This window comes from Cyprinodon tularosa, unplaced genomic scaffold (genome assembly GCF_016077235.1).
Source record: "Cyprinodon tularosa strain WSP-4 unplaced genomic scaffold, ASM1607723v1 ctg704, whole genome shotgun sequence".
NCBI lineage: Eukaryota > Metazoa > Chordata > Actinopteri > Cyprinodontiformes > Cyprinodontidae > Cyprinodon > Cyprinodon tularosa.
In genome coordinates, this window is record NW_024039457.1 from 136,004 (window position 1) to 160,047 (window position 24,044).

The following is a 24,044-nucleotide window of genomic DNA, read 5'->3' on the forward strand; positions in this document are numbered from 1 at the left end:
CTGAGTGTCTAACATGAAGACCTGCAGCAAACAGAGAGCACTGAGTGCCTAACATGAAGACCTGCAGCAAGCAGAGAGCACTGAGTGCCTAACATGAAGACCTGCAGCAAACAGAGAGCACTGAGTGTCTAACATGAAGACCTGCAGCAAACAGAGAGCACTGAGTGTCTAACATGAAGACCTGCAGCAAACGGAGAGCACTGAGTGTCTAACATGAAGACCTGCAGCAAACAGAGAGCACTGAGTGTCTAACATGAAGACCTGCAGCAAACAGAGAGCACTGAGTGCCTAACATGAAGACCTGCAGCAAACGGAGAGCACTGAGTGTCTAACATGAAGACCTGCAGCAAACAGAGAGCACTGAGTGTCTAACATGAAGACCTGCAGCAAACAGAGAGCACTGAGTGTCTAACATGAAGACCTGCAGCAAACAGAGAGCACTGAGTGTCTAACATGAAGACCTGCAGCAAACAGAGAGCACTGAGTGCCTAACATGAAGACCTGCAGCAAACAGAGAGCACTGAGTGTCTAACATGAAGACCTGCAGCAAACGGAGGAAACTCACTGATCTACAGTGACGATAAAGGCCGCACTAATCTCTATAATAGAGACTGATGTTACAGTAGCAGCCATTCAAAATGGCTTTTCCCAGTCAAACACCAGCCAAATAACAGCCCACTTCCCTGCAACTCCACCCTTTTACTGGATTACAGGTTCTGACCAGCATAGGGCCAGCCAAGGGCCAACTAAGGGCCAGCCAAGGGCCAACTAAGGGCCGATCAGAGAAAGTGGAAAATTTGGAATGGCTACTACTGTATTCCAGCTTCTATTTCGGCTTATTTCGTGTTATATTTAAGGATTTCAGTCCCTTAAATATAAGAATTCTTTAACCGACCTGCTGAGCCATAGCTTTGATCCTCCAGTACTCGGCCTCGGCTGATGGAGAGTGAGACGGAGCCGCGACCTTCACCTCGCAGGCGTCTCCAGAGAAGCTGTCCGAGCCGCTATGAAAGCATGCTAGAAGGTTCTACAGGGAGGGAGAAAAACAGAGCTATCCTGGTCAGATATCTGCTAAAGTCACACATTTAGGGTCTGCAGATGAGCTGAACTATGAATAATGATTTATATGAATAAAAATATCTTACATCTCTTTAATTCATGGTTGCCCGGTCGCATTTAATAATAAGTAATTGAACTTTATTGATCTCTCATTGGAGAAATTTACCTCAGCATTGAACCAGAGGCATTGCTGAAATTGGATAGGCGTCAGAACCTCAGGGTCAATCTCCACTGTTCCAACAGGAAAATGAACGAGGAAAACATCCATATTTTCTAAATAAAGACAAACTATCCTTTCCTACATCCTATGGTAACAAATAGATGCATATATTGAAACATCTGTGCTTTCTAGATAAAAGGTATAATAAATACAATTCTTTCAGGTTTGAGTTCTGGGCTGAACATCTTTTCCATTGTCATTACTTACCTACTTTTTTCAATAATCATTCTACATATAAGTTTTTATTAAAATAGTTATTTATCTATGAATTCACTAGAATTCATAGATAAATTCATAGATTCATAGATACTAGATGAATTGCAAAGACACATAATTTTCTCTTTACCCAATAAAACACAAAATCTAGTTCTGAAAAGAGCAGGAATTCAGTACTTGTCATCTTTAATGTTAGCATATTAATGTGCAGAATTAACTACAGTGTGTTTGTTGTAATTTTTAATGTATGAAAAATGTAAATGTTTTGAATTTTCCACTTATTACTGCTGCCACAATCTGTAATAGAGGGAAAAAATGGCAGGGGTGGCCACAAGTGTGGCCAATGATTGGCTAATGGTAGCCATGGCCACCTCTGCCCCCCTATTTAGCTCCGCCCCTACAGTTAGCCCATCCCCTTGGGGAGCAGTGGGCTACCATTTTGCGGCGCCTGGGGAGCAATCAGGGGTTAAGGGTCTTGCTCAGGAACCCAGAGTGGAGGCAGCGGGATTTGAACCAGTTACTTGCAACCTTCTCAGAGCACAAGCACTCTGCCATTACCACTAGACCAACACCCCCCATACATAGTATACTTTAGCCCTTCATATACCTGTGAAAAACATCTTGGGACCCCTAATGCTGTGTCCCGTACCTCGCTGGGGGGTCCTGACCCCCATTTTGTGAATGCCCTGTTCTACATCAATCTCAGCAGGCACCTTTCAGTGCAGCGGAGCAGCAGCTCTACTCTGAGCTGCCCGGGATCTCAGCTACCAGCCTCCCTGCAGGGGGAGCTCCTCTCAGCTGATTGCATCCAGGATCAACATCTTTTAAATCATTATCAATACCACACAACCGTATGTTAGGGATGGAAATCAGATCATTAAATCAAGAGATTCACTAAAAAGATTTGCTCCTTCAACATGACTGACGGACTAGTTAAAAAAAATCTATCCCATTTAAGGGGAATTAGGTTTAGTAGGTAAGAATTCCAGCAGGGCTCCCTGTGGAACTCCAGGCTGTTCCCTATCCTGGTGAGGAACATATATTCCATTTATTGTGCATCATAAATGATTTAAAGGAATTGTTTCTAGACATTCAGTGCATCGATCAGCCAGCAGACCCAGACAGCTTTAGTGAGCCGCACCCAGGATTGTAGATAAATGTTGAACCGTGGATCAAATGTGACCTGAATGTTTCGGAGACAAAAGCAGCTTTTCCATAAGCCTCATCAAATGTCACATGTTCAGATGTCTGAAGCTACTTATTAGAGATTTAAGCTGCTGGTGAAGCAGAAATCGAAGAGTTTTTTTTTTGTTTTTTTGTCGGGTTTTTTGTTTAAAGGAGTAAGAAGTGATTAAACATGATGAACGGGATTAAGAACTTGCTCTTTAGCATCATGGGACCGATATATATTGCTGGTCAATGAATCCTCCGTTTATGAACTCAATTTCCCATTATTTGTTTTCTAAATGATCTTTAGAAACCTAGAAATATACTGTATAATTATTATTTCACATAACCCCAATGGGTTAGTTTGCAGCAAATAAAAAAACACAAGATTTGGGCCAAAAATGGTCAACAAAAAGGATGCAGTGATCCACAGACCAACAGTGGCAGAGCATTATCAGTTATCATCATCATTATTAATGACACAACTTCCATGTAGGGTTGGAAAAAATAATATCCATCTCAACTGGTGCACTTTAGCAAAGTCTCCCTACTCTTAAACATTTCCACATGGAGTAAAATCACAGCCAGACATTTTTAATTACCTTTTTTTATTAGATAAAATAAACTGACACCAAGCAGAACACTTTGGCTAAGTTACTAAAACAATATTCCAAGCAGTGGCCAGTAGTGGGCGCAGCACCGCTTACACAACGACCTTGATTAAGAAATAAAAAACGAATAAAAATTTATTATGAAATTAAAATATTTCCAAAAACATCAATTTAACTTTTAATGTGCATTATAAATGTTTAATCTTTAAGGACAGGTAAATCTGTTTCCCTTGCTAAAGGTTGTACATGTGCAGTAGCTCCTCTGCAATGCAACAGGATAGGGCCATCCGGGGCCCCAACCACTCGCCGTAGAAAGAGCTCACTCACTCTTGCTTGGCAGCTGTTAACATATAAATGAGGAGCAGAGCGCGCCACATTTTAAACAGACGAGGAAGTTCTTTATCACAACGGATCGCAGCTGAGTGTGTTAATCGGTTCATCTGGTTTGAATTGGGCTCATCATTGTGATAAGTGTTTGCTTCATGCCCAGGTTAATAGAAAAATATGTTTTTTTTTTACTAAAGATGAGGAACAGAAATATAACATAAACCAAGCTACTCAACAAAAAGTAGGTCTATTGGCTGCAGCTCAAAGAGGAAATAGACTCAGATAAATTAAACAGAATGATTGAAAACTCCTTATAAGGAGCTAATCTGGTTGAGTGGTTCTCCAGGGATCAAAAAGGGTTCATCTAAAGATGGTTTTAGAACTGATTGGTGACCTTTACTTACAATAACTAACTATCTAAAGATAAAAACTAGAGTTATAAGTTTATCTTCTGTTTAATTATTGTGATTTGAGCTTCCAGGCTTAGGTCTACTTTTCTACCACTCAGTTTGGATATATGAATGATCCTCATTATAAATAATGAGAGGCAGGAAAAGGAAAACTGAATGAGACAAGATCTGCATGATCTGAGAATGATGGAGGAAGAGATAACCGCCTGTTTAATGTTCATTTATTAGCTTGTTTTTACTTGCGGCTCCAAATATTGTGGTGATCAGTCTTTTTAGTAATTAATCAGGTGAGAAAACAACAATAACAATAATAATATTAATCACCATATCATAATAATTATAACATGCATGAGATTATGTGTGTTTGGGAGGGATTTTGATTGTATTTTGTGTCTGTTTTAGATTAGTTTAAGATTGATGGAAGAGGCGAGGAAGAAGATTAGAAGACTGATAGAAGGAAGCAGAGGATGACATTTTCACAAAACTCAAAACCCCAATAAAGATCAAGTTTAAAGTCCAGTTTCTATAAGAAAATTACATAAACATTACATGACTGATGGATACATGTCGTTTTCAGACCATCCCAGCTGCTTGATATGGATGATAAAATCAATAAGATCTCCTATTATATGGCAGATAATCCATTTTTAAATAATTTCATTTTCCTGATTAGTTTATTAGTTTCATATCTTTTATCTTTTTACAAAGATTTTAATAATCGAGTTTATTAGTTTCTTGTCCTGTTGAAAATCCTGAAAATAAAGAAATAGTTTTCTCTCTGCAGGCGTCCAATCGTTGGTTATCAACGTCTACATTTCTCAACCTCACACACAAATGAATAAATACTGGAGGTTTAATCAGCAAAGCTGCTTAGCTGCAGTCAGGCAGACTGCTGCCTCTGAGCTGCAGGAATATTCTGGAGTCGGCTTCCCGATGAGCTCCCGTCCATGTTAGCTGGAGCCAGGGATGAGAGGCTGAAATGGATCAGCAGGGGTTTAAGTCACACTGAGGATGTTCTCTGCAAATCCACAGAGACACACAGCAGGTGCCGTCATCAACAAATTAACACAAGTCCTCACAAAGCAGATCCTGCTGGGATTTAATCAAATGAAACAGGCACGAGGGTCCGGCACCGTCACAAGTCTCAGTTCTGGGTCATATGAAGCCTTTCTAACATGTTTATCAGAGGAAATCAAAGCGGCCGATAGTTTTAGGCTAAGATCACAGATTTCTAAGGTAAAGAAAGAGGAAAATGATTGGCTGTGGACAAACAAAAGGGTCCTTTAGTTTAAAATGGAAATAACTCATGCATGATAGTATGTAATACTGATGTTTGCATGAAACAGAATAATATTGGTGGATGTGGAAGTTTGGAGTCTTATAAATAAACCTGAACTTTAAAAAAAAACATGTTACAACATGCAGGTTGTAGAGCGCAGCAAACAGGCTAGATTTATGGATGGATGGATGGATGGATGGATGGATGGATGGATGGATGGATGGATGGATGGATGGATGGATGGATGGATGGATGGATGGATGGATGGATGGATGGATGGATGGATGGATGGTTGTTTACACTTCAGTTCAGTTTATTTCTATAGCACCAATTCAATGAGCATTTTATTTTTAGTCATTTAAAAGCTTTACAGAGATAATTCAACCAGATCATCCAGTCAGATTGGTTCAAAGTTTTCTATCTAACCAAAAGCAGCTCTGTTCACACAGAGTAGGGAGTGATAAGACGTTCCTGGTATTTCCTTCGTTGATCTTTATTCCTTTTTTTTTCTTTTTTTTTTTTACAAATGACCATTTTAAATCCACAAACCTGCAATAAAAAAGTAAATAACCATTCAGTCTATGTGCTAAGATTTTTCACATCAGTGGGGTTTCAGCTCCATGCAGCTAAATCTCCTATTTGATGATGAGGTCCATGGTGTAAACACGGCATCTGAAATGCAGAGCGGTGAACTACCTGCGGAAATCACCGCGGGCGCCGCCTTCGGTCTGAACGCACCATAAAACTGAATGTTTTAGTCTCTGACTTTAATCTGCTAAAATAAAAGTGGAGAAACTAAAGATTGTTTAAAAAAGAGCCTCAGGACTCAGAATGTTTGTGTGAGGGAGAGTGTAGCTTCAGAGAAAGATTTTAGATTAATTCTGCTCACCTCCAGGGCAAATTTCAGGGCATTCAGATCACCCCTAGATTTTTTTCCCCCTAACTTTAAAATCCTATTTTATCCAGTTGTTGCTTTTTTAAATCTGATCTTTGGCAGGGGATGATCTGTGTGAGTTGTCGTACCTTTACAGGCTCTAATGTTGCAGAAAAAGCGTCCTGCAGGGCGCAGCAGGCCAGCCTCCACATTTCCTCCGTAAACACCGGACCCACCGTCACCAACACGTACCTGCAGAGTCAAACAGATACGGAGCAAACAAGCAGGAGTTTATTTCTAACACTTTCCTTAGCCATCATCCCAGCAATAAAAAATACTTATTTATAAGAACTTATTTTAAATAAACCTGTGCAGCCTAAAATCCAGAACCTGGATGGTTTTTGCAGGTTAATATGAGGAAAGCAGTGAGCAAAGACACACAGAGAAGCTCTGCAGAGATTTGAGAAGCATCAGTTTAACGTGGTTTTTAGGTTTTAACAGGTCATGCAGTAAAACTATAAAGTGAATCATATCAACTTGGTCGTTTCTCCATATGTGTACTTGTGCGTTCTAATATGCTCGTGTACTCGTGAAACGTCATCAGCATCAGCCCTAGTACTGTACTTCTCGGCCCTCCCTCTTTACCCAGCATGCATCAGAGCAGACTTGTCAATTTTTGAGATTGACAGCTTTCCCAGCATGCACTACAACAGCAGCTTCCAGCTTAGCGCTCACAGAGCTCATAGTATTAAGTTAAAAGTTCTCGTTTCTGTTTCTATTGTTCAATAAAAGTACGTTTTAAGATCATTTGAGGTGAGAACATTTTACTTTTAAGCATCAATTTATGGTCCATTTACCTATTTCATGCATAATGTAAAAAAAAATGTCCAAAGTTGAGAGGACCGCGGCAACCAGCAGAGCTCCGAGGGTAACATGTCTATATTGGAAAAAAAAATAATTTTCCTGCATTCTGAGTTGTAAATGCTATAAACAGGTTTTGAGGGGTTATCAAAGGTCAAGATTTGAAAACATTTTTTTGTAATTAGAACCATATAAATAGTTCTACAGCTGCTATAGCTTCTAATCTAACAAGTGGAACATGTTGGTGTTTGATTCAAACTGTGTTACGGGTAAAGATGAGGTGACCTGATGCAGGAGCAGCCCACTCTGGAGATGGTCTCTGCAGGTTCAGACACGCACGCCACCAGCAGCTTGAACAGATCCTTCAGCATCAGGTTGATCAGAGACTCGTAACCAATGTCTACAGGAAGGGAGGGGCCAAAACACACAAACAAGCTGTAAACATGCTGAGACACTGCAGAGGACAACATGGCATCAGTCATGCTCCAATTCTTCCTGAACACATCATGCACGAGGCGATCAGTAAGCCTTAATCAGATCTGTGACGGCAGACGATCCGTTTGATGGCAACACACCTGCAGCGAGGAAATCATTCAGGCAGATAAAAACCTGCCCTGCAGCTTTCTGAGAGAGCCGCTGCAGACATAGCTCACCTGAGTGGATGAAGCTGTTGACGTGCTCCACAACCAGCTCGCATGACAGGCCGATGGCGTGCTTGAAATTCGCCGCCGCCACGTCCCAGTAAGAGTGGTCTCCATGGCTACGCTGCAGCCACAGCGACATCACAGGAAGGAGCAGCTGAATGACGGCGAAGATGGCGAAGCCTGGGCCTGCGGCATGGAGAATGTTCAGATTATTGATTAATTAGTTGGTCTGTATGTTCAGGATCAAATAGAAATGTTGGTGCCGCGTTTTAAAGCATCTTTCTGAAACTATGCCTCCCAGGAGGTTGTTACTGTTCAACCTTTTTCCACTTTTTAGGCTGCTTTTTTTTCTCTGCTTTGCATGTTTTTACAAACACAGTTCACGCAGCGTTGTCGTGGTCAGGTAAAAACGGGACAAAGGGCCCTGCTGCAGGTGTCCCTGTACATCACCTGGTACAGCTGTGACCTCTCTGAGCAAGGTGAAGAGCAGCTCCAGGGTGGGAGGCTGATGCTGTCGGGGGCAGTTGGACACGGCTGCTGTGAGCTGCTCTAACAGTAAGATCCACACCTGGATTAAACCTGGAAAGAGAGATTCAACTTTATAAATAACCTTATATAAGGATCCTACTATTAAACAAAAGCTGTCATATGTGAACGCACTATATAAACCGTATATATCCCATGAAACTTTACACGTTTTGACTATTTGAGCTGATGTAACGAGTGAATTTATCCAGTGTTAGATCGATAATGTCAATTAATTAATACTGTAAAAACAATCTGGAAATAAGTAAACATTTCTTTACCCTTAATTTGAATAGTTTAATAAGATCTGCCAATAGAATTTGTATTTTTACTCTTAAAATAAGATAATTAGATCATTTGCACTAGAAATAAAACAATGCAGTTGTTTTTTCTTATTTTAAAGGTAAATCGTCTTGTTCCATTGGTAAAGTGTTTCACTTACCTCCTCAATTCAAGAAAAAAGCACTTATTTTAAGAAAAAATGACTTTTTTAGATTTAGATTTTATGCAGAGCAGCTGGATCCCAATAGGGAAAAGATCAGCTCTGACATAAAAAAAAAAAGTCTGTTTCCTTCACCTGTGTCATCATCGAACTCCTGGAGGACACAGTCCATCCCGTCCTCACTGCTGATGGAACGCTCCTGCGATCTCATCGGCAGGCCGGCAAGCCGAGCTCCCAGAAACACCGGCTTGGACGGCATCTTATAGATCTTCGCCAGCAGCTGGAACCGTAAAACCCAACAAAGCATGTGAGAATCTTCCAACGCTGGAAAACAGGTGATCCTATACAGATGACCTCTGACCTGTGAACATTTGTGCAGGTAGTCAAGAGCAGGAACGCAGAGTTCGGTGGAGCTGAACCCGGAAGCATGAACGCAGTCTCCAATCTCTTTGTAGTCCACCTCTCCTGCAGACCAATAACCATAAAAAACATAAATACAACAATAACACCTAAAGAAAAGCGACGACATTCAAGTTCTTAGAAGCTGAGACACAGAACAAGGTTTATTTGCATCCCATGTGTGATTTATTCTAAAAGCGACATTCTTCGAGAAAAAAATCCTCCAAGGCTGGAAAAAAAAATGTATAAACAGGGCTGAAACAATCAATCGGATTAATCGTGATTAATCCATTATTGAAATAACCGTCAACTAATTTAGTAACCGATTAATCAGTAACTGGAGTATAGAGACTCTAAAACAAACCTTCGGCTGACAGAATAACCAGCTTAGAGCAGCAATTATACCAAGATTTTGCACTTAAGAAAAAAAGTTTTCATCTGTCAGTATGATCTATCCAGAAGCCATCAAGTGAAAAAAAAACTGGTTAAATTTCATTAAAAAATCTTCTTTAAGGCTATCCGATTATTAATCGATTATTTAGCAAATCAATTAATCTGTAGATTATTATTTTTTACGATTAATCGTTAGTTACAGCCCTAATATAAAGTAATTATATATTGCAGAAAAGGCCTTAAATGGCCAAGCTCCATCTGATATCAGAGATCTGATTGTTCCTTATGTTCCTAACAGAGCACTTCGCTCTCAATCTGCAGGTTTACTAGTGGTTCCTAGAATTTCTAAAAGTAGAATGGGAGGCAGATCTTTTAGTTATCAGGCTCCTCTCCTGTGGAACCAACTACCAGTTTTAGTCCGTGAGGCAGACACCCTGTCTACTTTTAAGGCTAGGCTTAAAACTTTCCTTTTTGATAAAGCTTCTAGTTAGAGTGGCTCAGGTTATCCTGATCTATCTCTATAGTTCTGCTGCTATAGGCTTAGACTGCTGGAGGACATAGGGACCCCTATTTCATCATTCTGCTTCAGTCTATCTCTATAGTTCTGCTGCTATAGGCTTAGACTGCTGAGGACATAGGGACCCCTATTTCATCATTCTGCTTCAGTCTATCTCTATAGTTCTGCTGCTATAGGCTTAGACTGCTGGAGGACATAGGGACCCCTTTTTCATCATTCTGCTTCATTCTATCTCTATTCTCCCGCTCTGCAGAATCTGTTAGTTCAATCTCTAACGTTCTGCTCTCTCTGCTTTTTCTCATAGTAGCTTCATCTGGTCTGTTCCTGTTTGGCTGTGACTCCATCCTGGAGAGAAATATCAGCTGTGCTGCTGCCATCAACACCTTTGTTTCTAGATGTTGGAGCTTGGCCTGTTTTCCAGTGTAGTCCTGTTTCTCTGACTGTGACTAACTGGATGTGCTCTCTTCATCCTCTGACATGGGAGCTGGCTCGGAGCTCGTCTGCCTGGCTGTGTGTTTCCTGGACGGGGCCGCCTGTGGAGCTGGTTGACAGTTGCCTTTTGTATCTATGCTTCTTTTTCTATGTCTGCTTCTGTCTCCTTGAACCCCAGTGGGCCTCAGCAGATGGCCGCTCACACTGAGCCTGGTTCTGCTGGAGGTTTCTTCCTCTTAAAAGGGAGTTTTTCCTCTCCACTGTCGCTAAATCTTGCTCGGCGTGAGGGACTACCTTCAAGTCAATGAGTCGATGCAATCAACTAGTTAGATAAAATTAGATAAAATACTATGAATCAATTTGACTGGGTGATCTGGTTGACTTGTCTCTGTAAAGAGCCTTGAGATGACGTGTTTTGTGAATTGGCGCAATAGAAATAAACTAAATTGAATAGAACTGCAGAAGTGACACCCACCCAGCCCTTTTACAAACTTCATGAGGCACATGATGTAGTCTGTGGCGGCGTTAGCGAAGACCTGGATGTTGTCTGTGTTGATGAAAGCCTCAAACACATCGAACACTGGAGCATGGGACTTGCCTACATGGAGACAGAAAGTCATGGAAACGCTTTATTAAACTATCAGCTGACACCGATTCTGTCCGACGAACAGAAGCTTCTATTTACCCATGGAGTATTCTCCCAGCAGGTAGTCTTTGGTGTCGGCCTTGCTGCTGTGAACAGTCCTCAGAGCGCTGAACAGAGGCCTCCACCCGGACAGGATCTGAGGGGAACACATCTCCACCAGCTCTCCGATGGATGTCACCACCTGAGGGGAGAGCACCTGGTTGGTGCTGGCAGGTAGAAGCTTTGCTGCGCCGCAGCAGACCGGCCCTCACCTGGTCCTGCACGTCCTCGTCGCAGAGCTCAAGCTGCATGATGTGCTCAAACGGTCTGAAGAGCGCCTCATTGAAGTGGAAGTGTGGAAGCTCCGCCCAGCTCGTCAGCACCTCGGTCAGAACGTCATGGATGAAGGACACAGCCTTCTGGGAGACGTGGCGCTCCTTGTGGCAAGCCGCCTGGGATAAATGCGACAGAGTGATTTAGGGGAAACCTGACAGAGCAGTCGGTGAACCTGTCTGTCTGCAGGTCCCTACCTCCACCAGATGGGGCGCCACCACGCTCCAGGCCCTCATCATGTGCAGCAGTGGCCGGTTCTTGTTCCTGACGACCCTAAGCATAGCTTCTCCTAGGCGGAAAAGATGCAGAGCGCTGCGACGCTCCAGCGTGGATTTGGCTTCTCCTGAAAACAATTGGGAAAAAAATTTGCTGCACTCGCTTTCATTGATTAGGATCATGTCATTCACAATTATTTTATGGAAAAAGACAATCTCTACATCAAATACTGTCTTTTTTGTCTTAAATATTTTGTTGCAGAAGCTTTTCCAGATGTAAATCATTATTATTAGAGAAGACACTTTCTCCTTCTTCCCTGCTTGATCTGCTGCCTTAACATGGAGGAGGCATTTCAGGGTGTTTGCTTTGTTTAGGGGGCTTCAATTAGGTTCTCCCAAGCAAATTTGGCTGATGGGTCAAACAAAGAGTGCTTCTAAAAACCTTATGAAGACTTTAAAGTCTGGCCTTTTGATGTAACCTGGTACGGTGGAACCACGACCCCACCCTGAAGCCAGGCCTGGGGTTGGGGTTAGTCGGCAAGTGCCTGGGGGGTCAGGTTCCTCCTTACCATACCCATCTGGGCCTAGTCCGAAGGAGTGACACAAGGCCACTCCCCATTGGGCCCACCACCTGCAGGAGAAACCATGAGGGACGATGCTAGGAGGATTGGGTAGCAGTCAGAGGTGGAGGTCTTGATGACCCGATCCATGGATGCTAAAACTACCTCTTAGCTGTGTTTGTAACGCCTGATTTAACTGCAGTGGGGGCAATCCCCATATTGGTGGTGAAGACCACCAGCAGTAAGAGACGTTGTCAAGTTTACGAAAGGACTCCTATGGAGCCTGGCAGGCTTGTGGGACTCCTGAAGCGTGGCAGTGTCTGGCAGAGACAAAAAAACTCAGGCCTGGGAGGAGATTGGAGAGACCATAGAGAAAGACGATTGGTTGGACTCAAAGGGATGCTGGCAAACCGACCGGTACATCCTTAGTTAGCTTTGCCAACAATACTTTCAGTGGAGTGAGGATCTGTTGACCCGGAATGAGGACATCATTGGACGGTGGAGGAAAACTCTGAGCATCTCCTTAATGCGCCTTACGTGGTGGAAGAAGACGTGGGGGTGCTCCAGGCTGGATTCATTCACCACTCAGCCTGAAGGCCCTGAGGTGGTCATAAAAACTCGCTGCAGGTGTGGAGGTCAGGGACAGTTCCCTTGGATTAGCAGACTGGGGTGGTGGTTCCCCTACATAAGAAGGGGGGACCAGAGGGTGTTTTCCAACTATAGGGGTTTACTATTCTCAGCACAAGCCAGGGTTCTGGAGAGGAGTGTGCGGCTGATTGTGGAACCTCGGCTTCAGGAGAAGTGTGGTTTTCCTCCCGGCCGTAGAACATCAAACCATCTCTACACTTTCTGCGGGAGTTTGCCCAACCGGTTCACATGTTTGACCTGGAAAAGTAATTTCTCATGTCCCTCTAACTGACCTCGTTTCAAGAATTTATCCAACTTATAACAAGTTAAACACAAAAAAAAAACAACTGCTCAATAAAGACAACAGGACAGGAATCTCACGGCTGCCCCCTTCTGGTCATTACCTCTTAATGCTTGCAGCTGCATATGATGGAGACTTCTTAGAGCAGCGGTCCCCAACCACCGGGTCGGTCATTTGGTACCGGGCCGCACAGAAAAAATATATATGTCTATATAGTTTATCGACGATCAGAGTCTAAGTGATGTTTTATTTTGAAAAATATAAAAAGTTGGGTATTCCCTCCCAATTACGTCACTCGGTGCATCTGTGTCTCTTGACACAGGTTAATTCAGGTCAAAACGCATCCTATCTATAACATCTTATCTTTGTGAAGCGGGATTTTCTGCGGTTACAGCGACCAAAACAAAGCTATGGAGCAGACTGGACATCAGGAGCACACTTCATGTCTCATAGTCTCCGATTACGCCACGATGGGACCGGCTTGTTTCAGAGAAACAAGCTCAGAGCTCCCACTAATTCAACATAATGGAGAGTTTTATTTGTATGCTGTTTTTATTTAGTCGTATCATTTTATTTGATCGTATTTACCCCCCTACTCTTTAAAGGCCGGTCCGTGAAAATATTTTCTGACATATAGCCGGTCCGTGGCGCAAAAAAGGTTGGGGACGGCTGTCTTAGAGGACCTCTGGGGCTCCACCCACATATATACCTTTATAGGTTTAACCCTTTATAGGGCACTCAGTTAAATACTTTGAAATTAAGAATTTCAACCTGTAAGTGTTATTGGAATCCAGGACAAGACCTTATTACCTTTGTAACGTTCAAAAAATACGGATATTTTGATGGCAAAAATTAATGTCAATTTAATAACGCCAACTTGACGAATATATTAAGAAAAATAACAAAAGTGCTTCAATAAGAAATACATGAAAAACACTGAGAGTGAAAGAAACACATTTTCTTGGTCCAAACCTTTGAGGCATTAATGCTGATACTGGCACACCTAAATATAATTGTTAAACTAGGCTTATTAACTTTTTTACTTTTCAATTAGCTTTTTACCTTTTTTTTTTAACTTGTTAACTTTTTTTTTTCCAGTAGTAGTGCCCTGTGAGGGGTATGGGGCTGGGGCCCTTTACTAGGGGCCTTCCAGTCTATGTACTAGCGGAGTGTGGTCTGCATCATGCGTGTGCCTACCTGGCATTGCCAGGGAATAATCTCCAGTCTCTGTAACCGAGTTGAAGAGCTGAGACTGAGAAGCTTTCCTGAGCTGCTGCAGAAAACCAACCAGACCAACCAGGTTCAGCTTGGTAGCTGCTTCTTCAAACAACCTGGAACACATAGAAACAGAAGCACACCATTACCAGCTAAAATATGTTTGATTCAAAATGAAATAAAAAAAACTAATTATTAAATGTACCAGAAAGTTCTTAAACTTCTTACAAAAATATACATAAAAAAAACAAATTTTTAGCTCATTTAAGCTTTAATTCATTCACTTCGATATATATTTTTTTACATTTACTCAGAAATGTATTTTTAGGTAGGTTTTATTGAATTACTTCAAGATGTTTTATTCCATTTTATGAAATATCTATTTCAAGATTTATTTATTTAATTGATTCCACATTTAAAGCTGGAACAACCGACTCCTCTGCAGGTTTTTCATTAAAATAAACTGGAAATTAGAATCTGAATATTACTGAATAAAGAAATGCAAAGTGATGAAAACAGGAGGTAAATAAAGTTTAAACAAAAATGTTCTAATTTTCCCTGAGAACAAACAGAAGAAATGTTCCCGGGTGTCAATGAAGCGGGGTAATTAGAGACAGGTCTGTGGACTGTTCCCCATTGTTTGGCAGCACCTTTTAGATCCTAAACATGTTCCGTCCATCTGGTCCAAAAGATCAGGAGGAATATTCTTTATTCCCTCCAAAAGCAGCTTGGATAAATGTTTACATAAGAGATTATCCTTGAGCAGAAACAAACACATGCAGAGCTTGTTTTCACTTCTCTGTGTGTGCGTGTTGCATGTTCACGCATATTAAGAACAATATTTCTATTTGAACATGTGACTGAAGGACTTTACTGGCTCAAATCTTGACTCTATTTCTCAGAAAGCTTAGAGAGGAATGAAATGTCCCTCTAACTGACCTCATTTCAAGAATTTATCCAACTATTAATAAGTTAAACACACAAAAAAAACAACTGTTCAATAAAGACAACCAGGCAGTAATCTCACTGCTGCCTCCTTCTGGTCATTACCTCTTAATGCTTGCAGCTGCTTATGATGGACACTTCTTAAAGGACCACTGGGGCTCCACCCTGGTAAATACCTTTATAGGTCATCATCCTACAAACTCTACATCCACTTAGATTCCATTTTATTAGTTAACCTATTACATTGATTTTCTAACACGAATAATATAACCCCAAATTGTTGGCTGTAAGCAGCCAATTGCAGGGCAGCAGCGGAGACGTAATTAAGAAAACTCAATGACATTCAAACCAAGCAGCAAGAAAAGGACGAAAAGCATTGATGTGACTTTAATATCTCATGGTTGTTAAGGACACATGGGCTGGTAAAGGTTTTCAGAACCTGCTGACGATTTGACCAGAAATTTGGACCCAAAACCTTCGTTGAGGTGGACAACGAGGATGCCCTAAACAAGAGAAAATGTCCAGGGAGGGGCAGCTTTATGGATGAGGATGACTAATTTCAGAGGCCAAAGGGGAACAAGCAGTCTGTGTCATGATCTGGCCTGTTTGCTCCTCCTTAATTAGTAATTCCTTTCAGCTGTCGTTTTCCCTCCCTGCCTCAATTATAAATTATTCCTGTCACCTGTTTCTTCTGGGTTAAATTCTGTTCAGCCTGAGCATTTGGGGCCAGATCATTATGTGTTTTCAGTTAGTCGTTCTGTTCAGTCTGTTTTATTACAAGGTTCATGTCCTGGATCCTGGCGGCCAGTGGAAAGAGGGTTTTTGTGTTTGTCTCGTCTCCTGATCGTCCACGGTTCCTCCCCCACAGAGTCCTCTGGGTTTTTGGCTCTATATGTGGGGAGGTTCAGTTTTTATCTCCGTAAGCCCGGCTCTAGGTAAGAGACCAGTTTAAAGTCCTGCATCAAGTTCTGGTTCCACGTCCTGTCTTGGTTACCCTCTTCCACTGGGCCTGCTCATCTGCACCTGATGAGGTTATGTATGGAAACATACATAACCTAATTAATATAGTCTATTAACCTAAAGCAGTATGCATGGTATGGTAGTTACATGTCAGGTACGCCGGTCATTGACCTCGACCGAGGCACCTTACAGTAGAACTTCAGTCAGTCCCTGGACTGGCATGGCTATCACTGCCCCTACATAGTTAGCATGGCTATCACTGCTCCTACATAGTTAGCATGGCTATCACTGCCCCTACATAGTTAGCATGGCTATCACTGCCCCTGCATAGTTAGCATGGCTATCACTGCCCCTACATGGTTAGCATGGCTATCACTGCCCCTACATAGTTAGCATGGCTATCACTGCCCCTACATAGTTAGCATGGCTATCACTGCCCCTGCATAGTTAGCATGGCTATCACTGCCCCTACATGGTTAGCATGGCTATCACTGCCCCTACATAGTTAGCATGGCTATCACTGCCCCTACATAGTTAGCATGGCTATCACTGCTCCTACATAGTTAGCATGGCTATCACTGCCCCTACATAGTTAGCATGGCTATCACTGCCCCTACATAGTTAGCATGGCTATCACTTCCCCTGCATGGTTAGCATGGCTATCACTGCCCCTACATGGTTAGCATGGCTATCACTGCCCCTACATAGTTAGCATGGCTATCACTGTCCCTACATAGTTAGCATGGCTATCACTGCCCCTACATAGTTAGCATGGCTATCACTGTCCCTACATAGTTAGCATGGCTATCACTGCCCCTACATAGTTAGCATGGCTATCACTGTCCCTACATAGTTAGCATGGCTATCACTGTCCCTACATAGTTAGCATGGCTATCACTGCCCCTACATAGTTAGCATGGCTATCACTGCCCCTGCATAGTTAGCATGGCTATCACTGCCCCTGCATAGTTAGCATGGCTATCACTGCCCCTGCATAGTTAGCATGGCTATCACTGTCCCTGCATAGTTAGCATGGCTATCACTGTCCCTACATAGTTAGCATGGCTATCACTGTCCCTACATAGTTAGCATGGCTATCACTGCCCCTACATAGTTAGCATGGCTATCACTGCCCCTACATAGTTAGCATGGCTATCACTGTCCCTACATAGTTAGCATGGCTATCACTGCCCCTACAGAGTTAGCATGGCTATCACTGCCCCTACATAGTTAGCATGGCTATCACTGCCCCTGCATAGTTAGCATGGCTATCACTGCCCCTGCATAGTTAGCATGGCTATCACTGTCCCTGCATAGTTAGCATGGCTATCACTGTCCCTACATAGTTAGCATGGCTATCACTGTCCCTACATAGTTAGCATGGCTATCACTGCCCCTACATAGTTAGCATGGCTATCACTGCCCCTACATAGTTAGCATGGCTATCACTGCCCCTGCATAGTTAGCATGGCTATCACTGCCCCTGCATAGTTAGCATGGCTATCACTGTCCCTACATAGTTAGCATGGCTATCACTGCCCCTACATAGTTAGCATGGCTATCACTGTCCCTACATAGTTAGCATGGCTATCACTGCCTCTACATAGTTAGCATGGCTATCACTGTCCCTACATAGTTAGCATGGCTATCACTGTCCCTACATAGTTAGCATGGCTATCACTGCCCCTACATAGTTAGCATGGCTATCACTGCCCCTGCATAGTTAGCATGGCTATCACTGCCCCTGCATAGTTAGCATGGCTATCACTGTCCCTGCATAGTTAGCATGGCTATCACTGTCCCTACATAGTTAGCATTGCTATCACTGTCCCTACATAGTTAGCATGGCTATCACTGCCCCTACATAGTTAGCATGGCTATCACTGCCCCTACATAGTTAGCATGGCTATCACTTTTATGTGGTCCTGATTTGCTTATTGTGACGTAACTGAGAGGAAAAATTCTCAGATCTGAAGCAAACATGGAAGCATAGGGTTAATAAATGATGGCACGTGTCCTACCTGTCAGCCTGAGTGGACAGAATGCAGACAGCCTTGGCAGCGCCGATCCCGGTCAACAGGCTGCCGCTCCTCAGGTCCAGGCCCCGCCCTCCTCTGCTGCTCTCTTTCAGCAGCTCCTGGATGGACAGCGGCTGGATGACCGGCTGGCTCAGACTCAGCTCTGTAGCCTCCGGGCTGGGCTCACAGCTCAGCTCCAGACCCAGGTCCACGCCGGACGGCTGCTGGTTCTGCTGGGTGATGGTGGTAAGGGTGGATGGCTGTAAGGAGCCGTCGCTGAAGTGGGTGTGCTCTAGAGAGCTGATGTACTCCGTCACTCTGAGACAGAATTAAAAGTAGGGGGTTTTAAAGGCCATTTGACTATTTTATTCCCACAGATGAGGCAGATGTGGCTCTTTATACCTGAAAACATGCGGCCAGCAGTCATGGTTGTGGCTGCCCATCTCTAACCCCACGTTCAGGATGGCATCCATACACAACACATGAGCCGTGTGGAGCCGGACTCCCTGAGGACGGCCCATCTGCTCCAGACGCTGCTCAACACGCTGCTTCACTACCAAAAGACAAGATCAGCAGAGTTTGAGCAATGGGGCAAAGCAGGGGGCTGCAGAGAGCAAAGAAGCAGACCTCTCATAAGTTCCTGGCACCTGGGGCAAACTTTTAACCACATCACTATTTTAGCTGATGACAAAACAAAAAAACACCAGGATGGAGGCTCTGTGGCCTGTAAAGAGGGGCAGTCATTCATTGGGGACCTTTGATATCAGCTACAGATTTGGTCTTCAAGGCTCTTGGCCTGCTGACATGATGTTAATAAGATGATTGTTGTCAGTATTATTTTTAAAATATGACTTTCATTATGCATCCCTGCACCATTATATTACGAATAAAACAAAATTTTAAATAATTAATTACTCATCCCTTTTTTTCCTCTATGGACATTTTTCCTTTCAAATAATCATCTAGCAATTAAATAAATAAATATACACGTATATATATATATATATATATATATATATATATATATATATATATATATATATATATATACATACACACACATACATAAATACACACAGAGTATTTATATTGTAAAAACACTGTACAGTACAATTCTCTATTTGTTTTATTTTACTATAACCTTTGCTGCTGTAATACAACAATTTCCCTATTGTGGGACAATAAAGGGATTTTCTATTCTATCTATCTATCTATCTATCTATCTATCTATCTATCTATCTATCTATCTAGGGAGTCAGTCATTCTGTTTACTTTAAAGGATAGACTAAAAACTTTCTTTTTTTGATAAATATTATAGTTAAGAGATCCTGTAGGTAATTCTGAGCTATCACTATAGTCGTGCTTCTATTCTTCTATTGGCCACATTTATTAGTCCTCCAAAACCCTGACCACCCAGGGTGCAGACCAGGAAGCAGAGTTGTAGTTTAACACACATCTCTGCAGCTTCTCTACTGTTACCCACTCTTTACTCCATCCAGACAGTGTCTTGCCCACGACCAAAATCTAATAAATTAGCAAAGATTCCCAAAGGAGTAAATCATGATAATCTAATTAAAATCAAAATAACTCCAATTGGGGAAAAAGTTAAAACAATTAAATGCGGTCTGTTTAACATAAGATCGCTTTCCTCTAAAAGTCTGCTAGTTAATGACTTGATTTGTGATCATCACATTGACTTGTTTTGCCTTACAGAAACCTGGCTGCAGCAAGAGGATTATGTGAGCATAAATGAGGCGACTCCTTCAAGCTATTTAAATTTTCACATCCCCAGAAGTTCTGGGCGAGGAGGAGGAGTAGCAACAATCTTCCAGTCTGACTTACTGATTACTCCCAAAACAGTTAATACCTACAACTCTTTTGAACATTTAACCCTTAATTTCCCTGATCCAAATTTCAAGGCAAGAAAACCTCTTCTTTTTGTAACTTTGTATCGTCCACCAGGTCCTTACTCTGAATTTTTAGATGAGTTTTCAGAGTTCCTTTCTGATTTGGTATTAAATACTGACAGGGTCATCATAGTGGGAGATTTTAACATCCATGCTGACATTGAAGGCGATAGCTTAAGAGCAGCCTTTAATGCTGTCTTAGACACTATTGGCTTTGTTCAAAATGTGAATAGTCCCACGCATTCTCATCTTCATACTTTGGTTCTTGTGCTGACATACGGCATAGAATGTGAAGAAATAACAGTATTTCCTCACAACCCTGTCCTCTCTGACCACTTTCTAATAACCTTCAGGATTACTTTAACAGAGTTCTCCTCCCCCAAAAGAAGGTTCAATTTTAGTAGATCTTTATCAGATAGTGCAGTTATAAATTTTAAAGAATCTGCTTCACTTTCTCTCTCATCTGTGTCACTGAGCAGTGCTGCAGAGTGCAAAAGCTTAGCTTATTCCCCTTCACAGGTTGATGATTTTGTTGATGGGGTTGCTAGTTCTCTGCGTATTGCCTTAGACAACGCAGCTCCTTTGAAAATGAAAACCGTTAAAAATAGAAAGCTTGCTCCTTGGTTTAATGCAGAGCTGCGTACTTTGAAGCAAAATGCTAGGAAACTGGAGAGAAAATATCGCTCCACAGGCCTGCGAGAGTCCTTCCTAGTCTGGAAAAATGGTTTACTGCTGTATAAGAGGACCCTTTGTAAAGCAAGAGCAGCATACTTCTCCTCATTAATAGAGGAGAATAAGAATAATCCTAGATTTCTTTTTAATACAGTTGCCAAACTCACCCAGAGCCATAGCTCTGTTGAACTGTCCATTCCACCTGCTCTTAGCAGCAATGATTTTATGGGATTCTTTATAAATAAGATTGATCTTATTAAAAATAAGATCATAAGCACTCCTCTATCCGCGATTGTACCTGAGGTAGTCATGGAATCTGAACCGGGTTTAGACTGCTTTGATCCAGTTGAACTCTCTGAATTAGCAAAATTATTGTCTTCATCTAAGCCTTCAACTTGTATGTTAGATCCAGTTCCAACCAGGTTATTTAAGGAGGTATTCCCTTTGATCTCCTCCTCCATTTTAGATGTGATTAATCTATCTCTGTTACAGGGATATGTACCTAAAGCTTTTAAGATTGCTGTAATTAAACCTCTGCTTAAAGCTACAGTGTGTAATTTTCAGCGACATCTAACGTCCAGACTGCAGACCGCAGCAACATGAACATCTCCCCCCCACCGCTTCTCCCCCCCAACAGTACGGCGAGCGTTACGGGACAAAATGTCTTCCACGACGTCGGAATCACCTACCTTCTCAAGTGATAAGGTTTGTTTACATAGATAATTTTACAGATAGTATTTCATTAGTCTGTGTAGGGTATAGATTTCAGGTAGACTTTAGATAATAAATATACCCGTTATTTTTTCTACGTCGTTGTGACGTTTTGGTGAGCTGCTTTGCATGGTGATATAAACAGACGAAGGAATTGTAGTCATTAGTTTAACAGCGAGATTGTGTTCGCTAGAAGAATATATATTCCCCGTTTACAGAGTCCAAGTCTTGTTTGTGGCACGGGGGTTACAAGGCGAGGAAGAGGGAGAGGAAGAGGGCGAGGGCGTGCAGCTAGGGCCAGGCGAGAGAGGGGAGCAAGCGGGGTGACTAGAGCAGAGGAGGAAAGGCTTGAAGATCTCCAAAGGAGCCGGAGAGAAGTAACCGAGGTATATATCCAGAAAATTATTTTACAGAAAATTACTGAATCATTACCTGTGAAACGTCAGGGACGTTGCTGAATAAGTATACTGGAGAGTAACAGCATCATCACGCAGCATGTTATTGTTTTAGACAGGTCTGAGCATCCTGTACTCCAAAAACTGCAGTGATATTAGACAATTGTGTGTGTAGGATTAATTACCTGTCCAAGAGAAAACTGGCAACTTGAGCGTCACTTTGAAAACCTTTTTCCTCCATCAGTGACTTCCATCGTGGAAATGCCGTGCCAATGTTGATCCGTGTTTTTTGCCGTTTCTTGTCACGCTTGAGTTTATTCTCGTCGTGTTTCCGCTTCTTAGATGACGGGGGTTCGGTGTCCGCCGCTTTTCGTTGTGATACAGAGTAGGCATGATCCTCCATTCGTCTGATGTTTGGCCACACAGTGCCAAACAGTTTGCCAAGTCACTCACGCCTGCCGCCTTGTTCACCTTTGTTGTTACTGAAGCGCCGTATACCTGCTTCTTCTTCTTCTTTGGTTTCAGGCAGACTAAACGCTTCTCAGGCATAATACTGCCATCTACTGTTCAGTACCATCTCAGTTCATCTCTCTCAACTTGCCGTAGTTATTTACGAGCGTAATGGGAGATCTCGCAATCGCTAGTTTATTGCCTCTGCGCTTGCCGTAGCGCAAAGATGTCAGCCCCCATGGCTGCGCGACCCGCTCCTATGAAATTATAAATAACGAATTCTAAGGCAACGCAAATATTATGGTTAAAAGGCTGAGCTCAAAGGTGATGATAAATAACATAGTTATGTATAATATATTACATTTCTGACTTTATATTCCTGTAAAAATTACACACTGTAGCTTTAAGAAACCGTCTCTTGACCCAGATGACTTGGTCAATTATAGACCTATATCCAATCTTCCCTTCTTATCCAAAATTCTTGAGAAAGTAGTTGCCAAACAAGTTTGCGATCACTTCCACCATAATGAACTTTTTGAAGAGTTTCAGTCTGGCTTTAGAGCTCATCATAGCACTGAAACAGCTCTGGTGAAAGTCACTAATGATATTCTCATGGCCTCAGATAATGGACTTGTATCTGTGCTCATCCTGTTGGATCTTAGTGCTGCATTTGATACAGTTGACCATAATATTCTTTTAGAAAGACTTGAATATTTTGTTGGAATTAAAGGAACAGCACTAGACTGGTTTAAATCTTATCTATCTGATCGAATTCAGTTTGTTCATGTTAATGATAGATCTTCAACACGCTCAAAGGTTACCTGTGGAGTACCACAGGGATCAGTGCTAGGACCAATTCTCTTTACTTTATACATGCTCCCAATTGGTAGAATTATTAGACAGCATGGGATTAATTTCCACTGTTATGCTGATGATACCCAGCTATATCTGTCTATAAATCCAGATGAAGCTAACCCATTACATAGATTACAGGCATGTCTTGAAGACATAAAAACCTGGATGACTCTTAACTTTCTGCTTCTGAATGCAGACAAAACAGAAGTTATAGTCTTTGGACCAGAGTCTCTGAAAAAGAAACTGATTAGCCAGTCACTTCATTTGGATGGGATTAAACTGATTTCAGATAATAAAGTAAAAAATCTTGGTGTTATTTTTGATCAGGACCTGTCATTTAAATCCCATATCAAAGAGGTTTCTAGAATTTCCTTCTTTCATCTGAGGAACATTGCAAAAATTAGAAATATCCTGTCCAGGGGTGATGCTGAGAAACTAGTCCATGCATTTGTTACTTCAAGGCTGGACTATTGTAATTCTTTACTATCAGGAAGTCCACAAACTGTAGTTAAAAGCCTTCAGCTGATCCAAAATGCTGCAGCCAGAGTTCTAATGAAAATGAAAAAGAGAGATCATATCTCTCCTATCCTGGCTTCTCTTCATTGGCTTCCTGTTAAATCAAGAATAGAATTTAAAATCCTCCTTCTCACATATAAAGCCTTAAATGGCCAAGCTCCATCTGATATCAGAGATCTGATTGTTCCTGATGTTCCTAACAGAGCACTTCGCTCTCAATCTGCAGGTTTACTAGTGGTTCCTAGAATTTCTAAAAGTAGAATGGGAGGCAGATCTTTTAGTTATCAGGCTCCTCTCCTGTGGAACCAACTACCAGTTTTAGTCCGTGAGGCAGACACCCTGTCTACTTTTAAGGCTAGGCTT

General features: G+C 42.1%; 1 protein-coding gene across 3 annotated transcripts in view; it reads right to left on the reverse strand.

Annotated features, from left to right (window-relative positions):
• arfgef3 (ARFGEF family member 3) overlaps nucleotides 1-24,044 on the reverse strand; it is an 85,860-nt gene that overhangs the window by 12,575 nt on the left and 49,241 nt on the right. For all 3 annotated transcript variants that reach the window (XM_038268602.1, XM_038268601.1, XM_038268603.1), the window contains exons 21-34: nucleotides 18,578-18,728; nucleotides 18,179-18,493; nucleotides 14,235-14,368; nucleotides 11,532-11,677; nucleotides 11,274-11,453; nucleotides 11,062-11,203; nucleotides 10,852-10,974; nucleotides 8,997-9,100; nucleotides 8,771-8,915; nucleotides 8,119-8,247; nucleotides 7,678-7,854; nucleotides 7,310-7,424; nucleotides 6,313-6,415; nucleotides 896-1,027 (exon numbers count right to left, since the gene is read on the reverse strand). In XM_038268602.1, coding sequence (XP_038124530.1) covers nucleotides 896-1,027; nucleotides 6,313-6,415; nucleotides 7,310-7,424; nucleotides 7,678-7,854; nucleotides 8,119-8,247; nucleotides 8,771-8,915; nucleotides 8,997-9,100; nucleotides 10,852-10,974; nucleotides 11,062-11,203; nucleotides 11,274-11,453; nucleotides 11,532-11,677; nucleotides 14,235-14,368; nucleotides 18,179-18,493; nucleotides 18,578-18,728 — 2,096 coding nt within the window. The remainder of the gene's footprint in view (nucleotides 1-895; nucleotides 1,028-6,312; nucleotides 6,416-7,309; nucleotides 7,425-7,677; nucleotides 7,855-8,118; nucleotides 8,248-8,770; nucleotides 8,916-8,996; nucleotides 9,101-10,851; nucleotides 10,975-11,061; nucleotides 11,204-11,273; nucleotides 11,454-11,531; nucleotides 11,678-14,234; nucleotides 14,369-18,178; nucleotides 18,494-18,577; nucleotides 18,729-24,044) is intronic.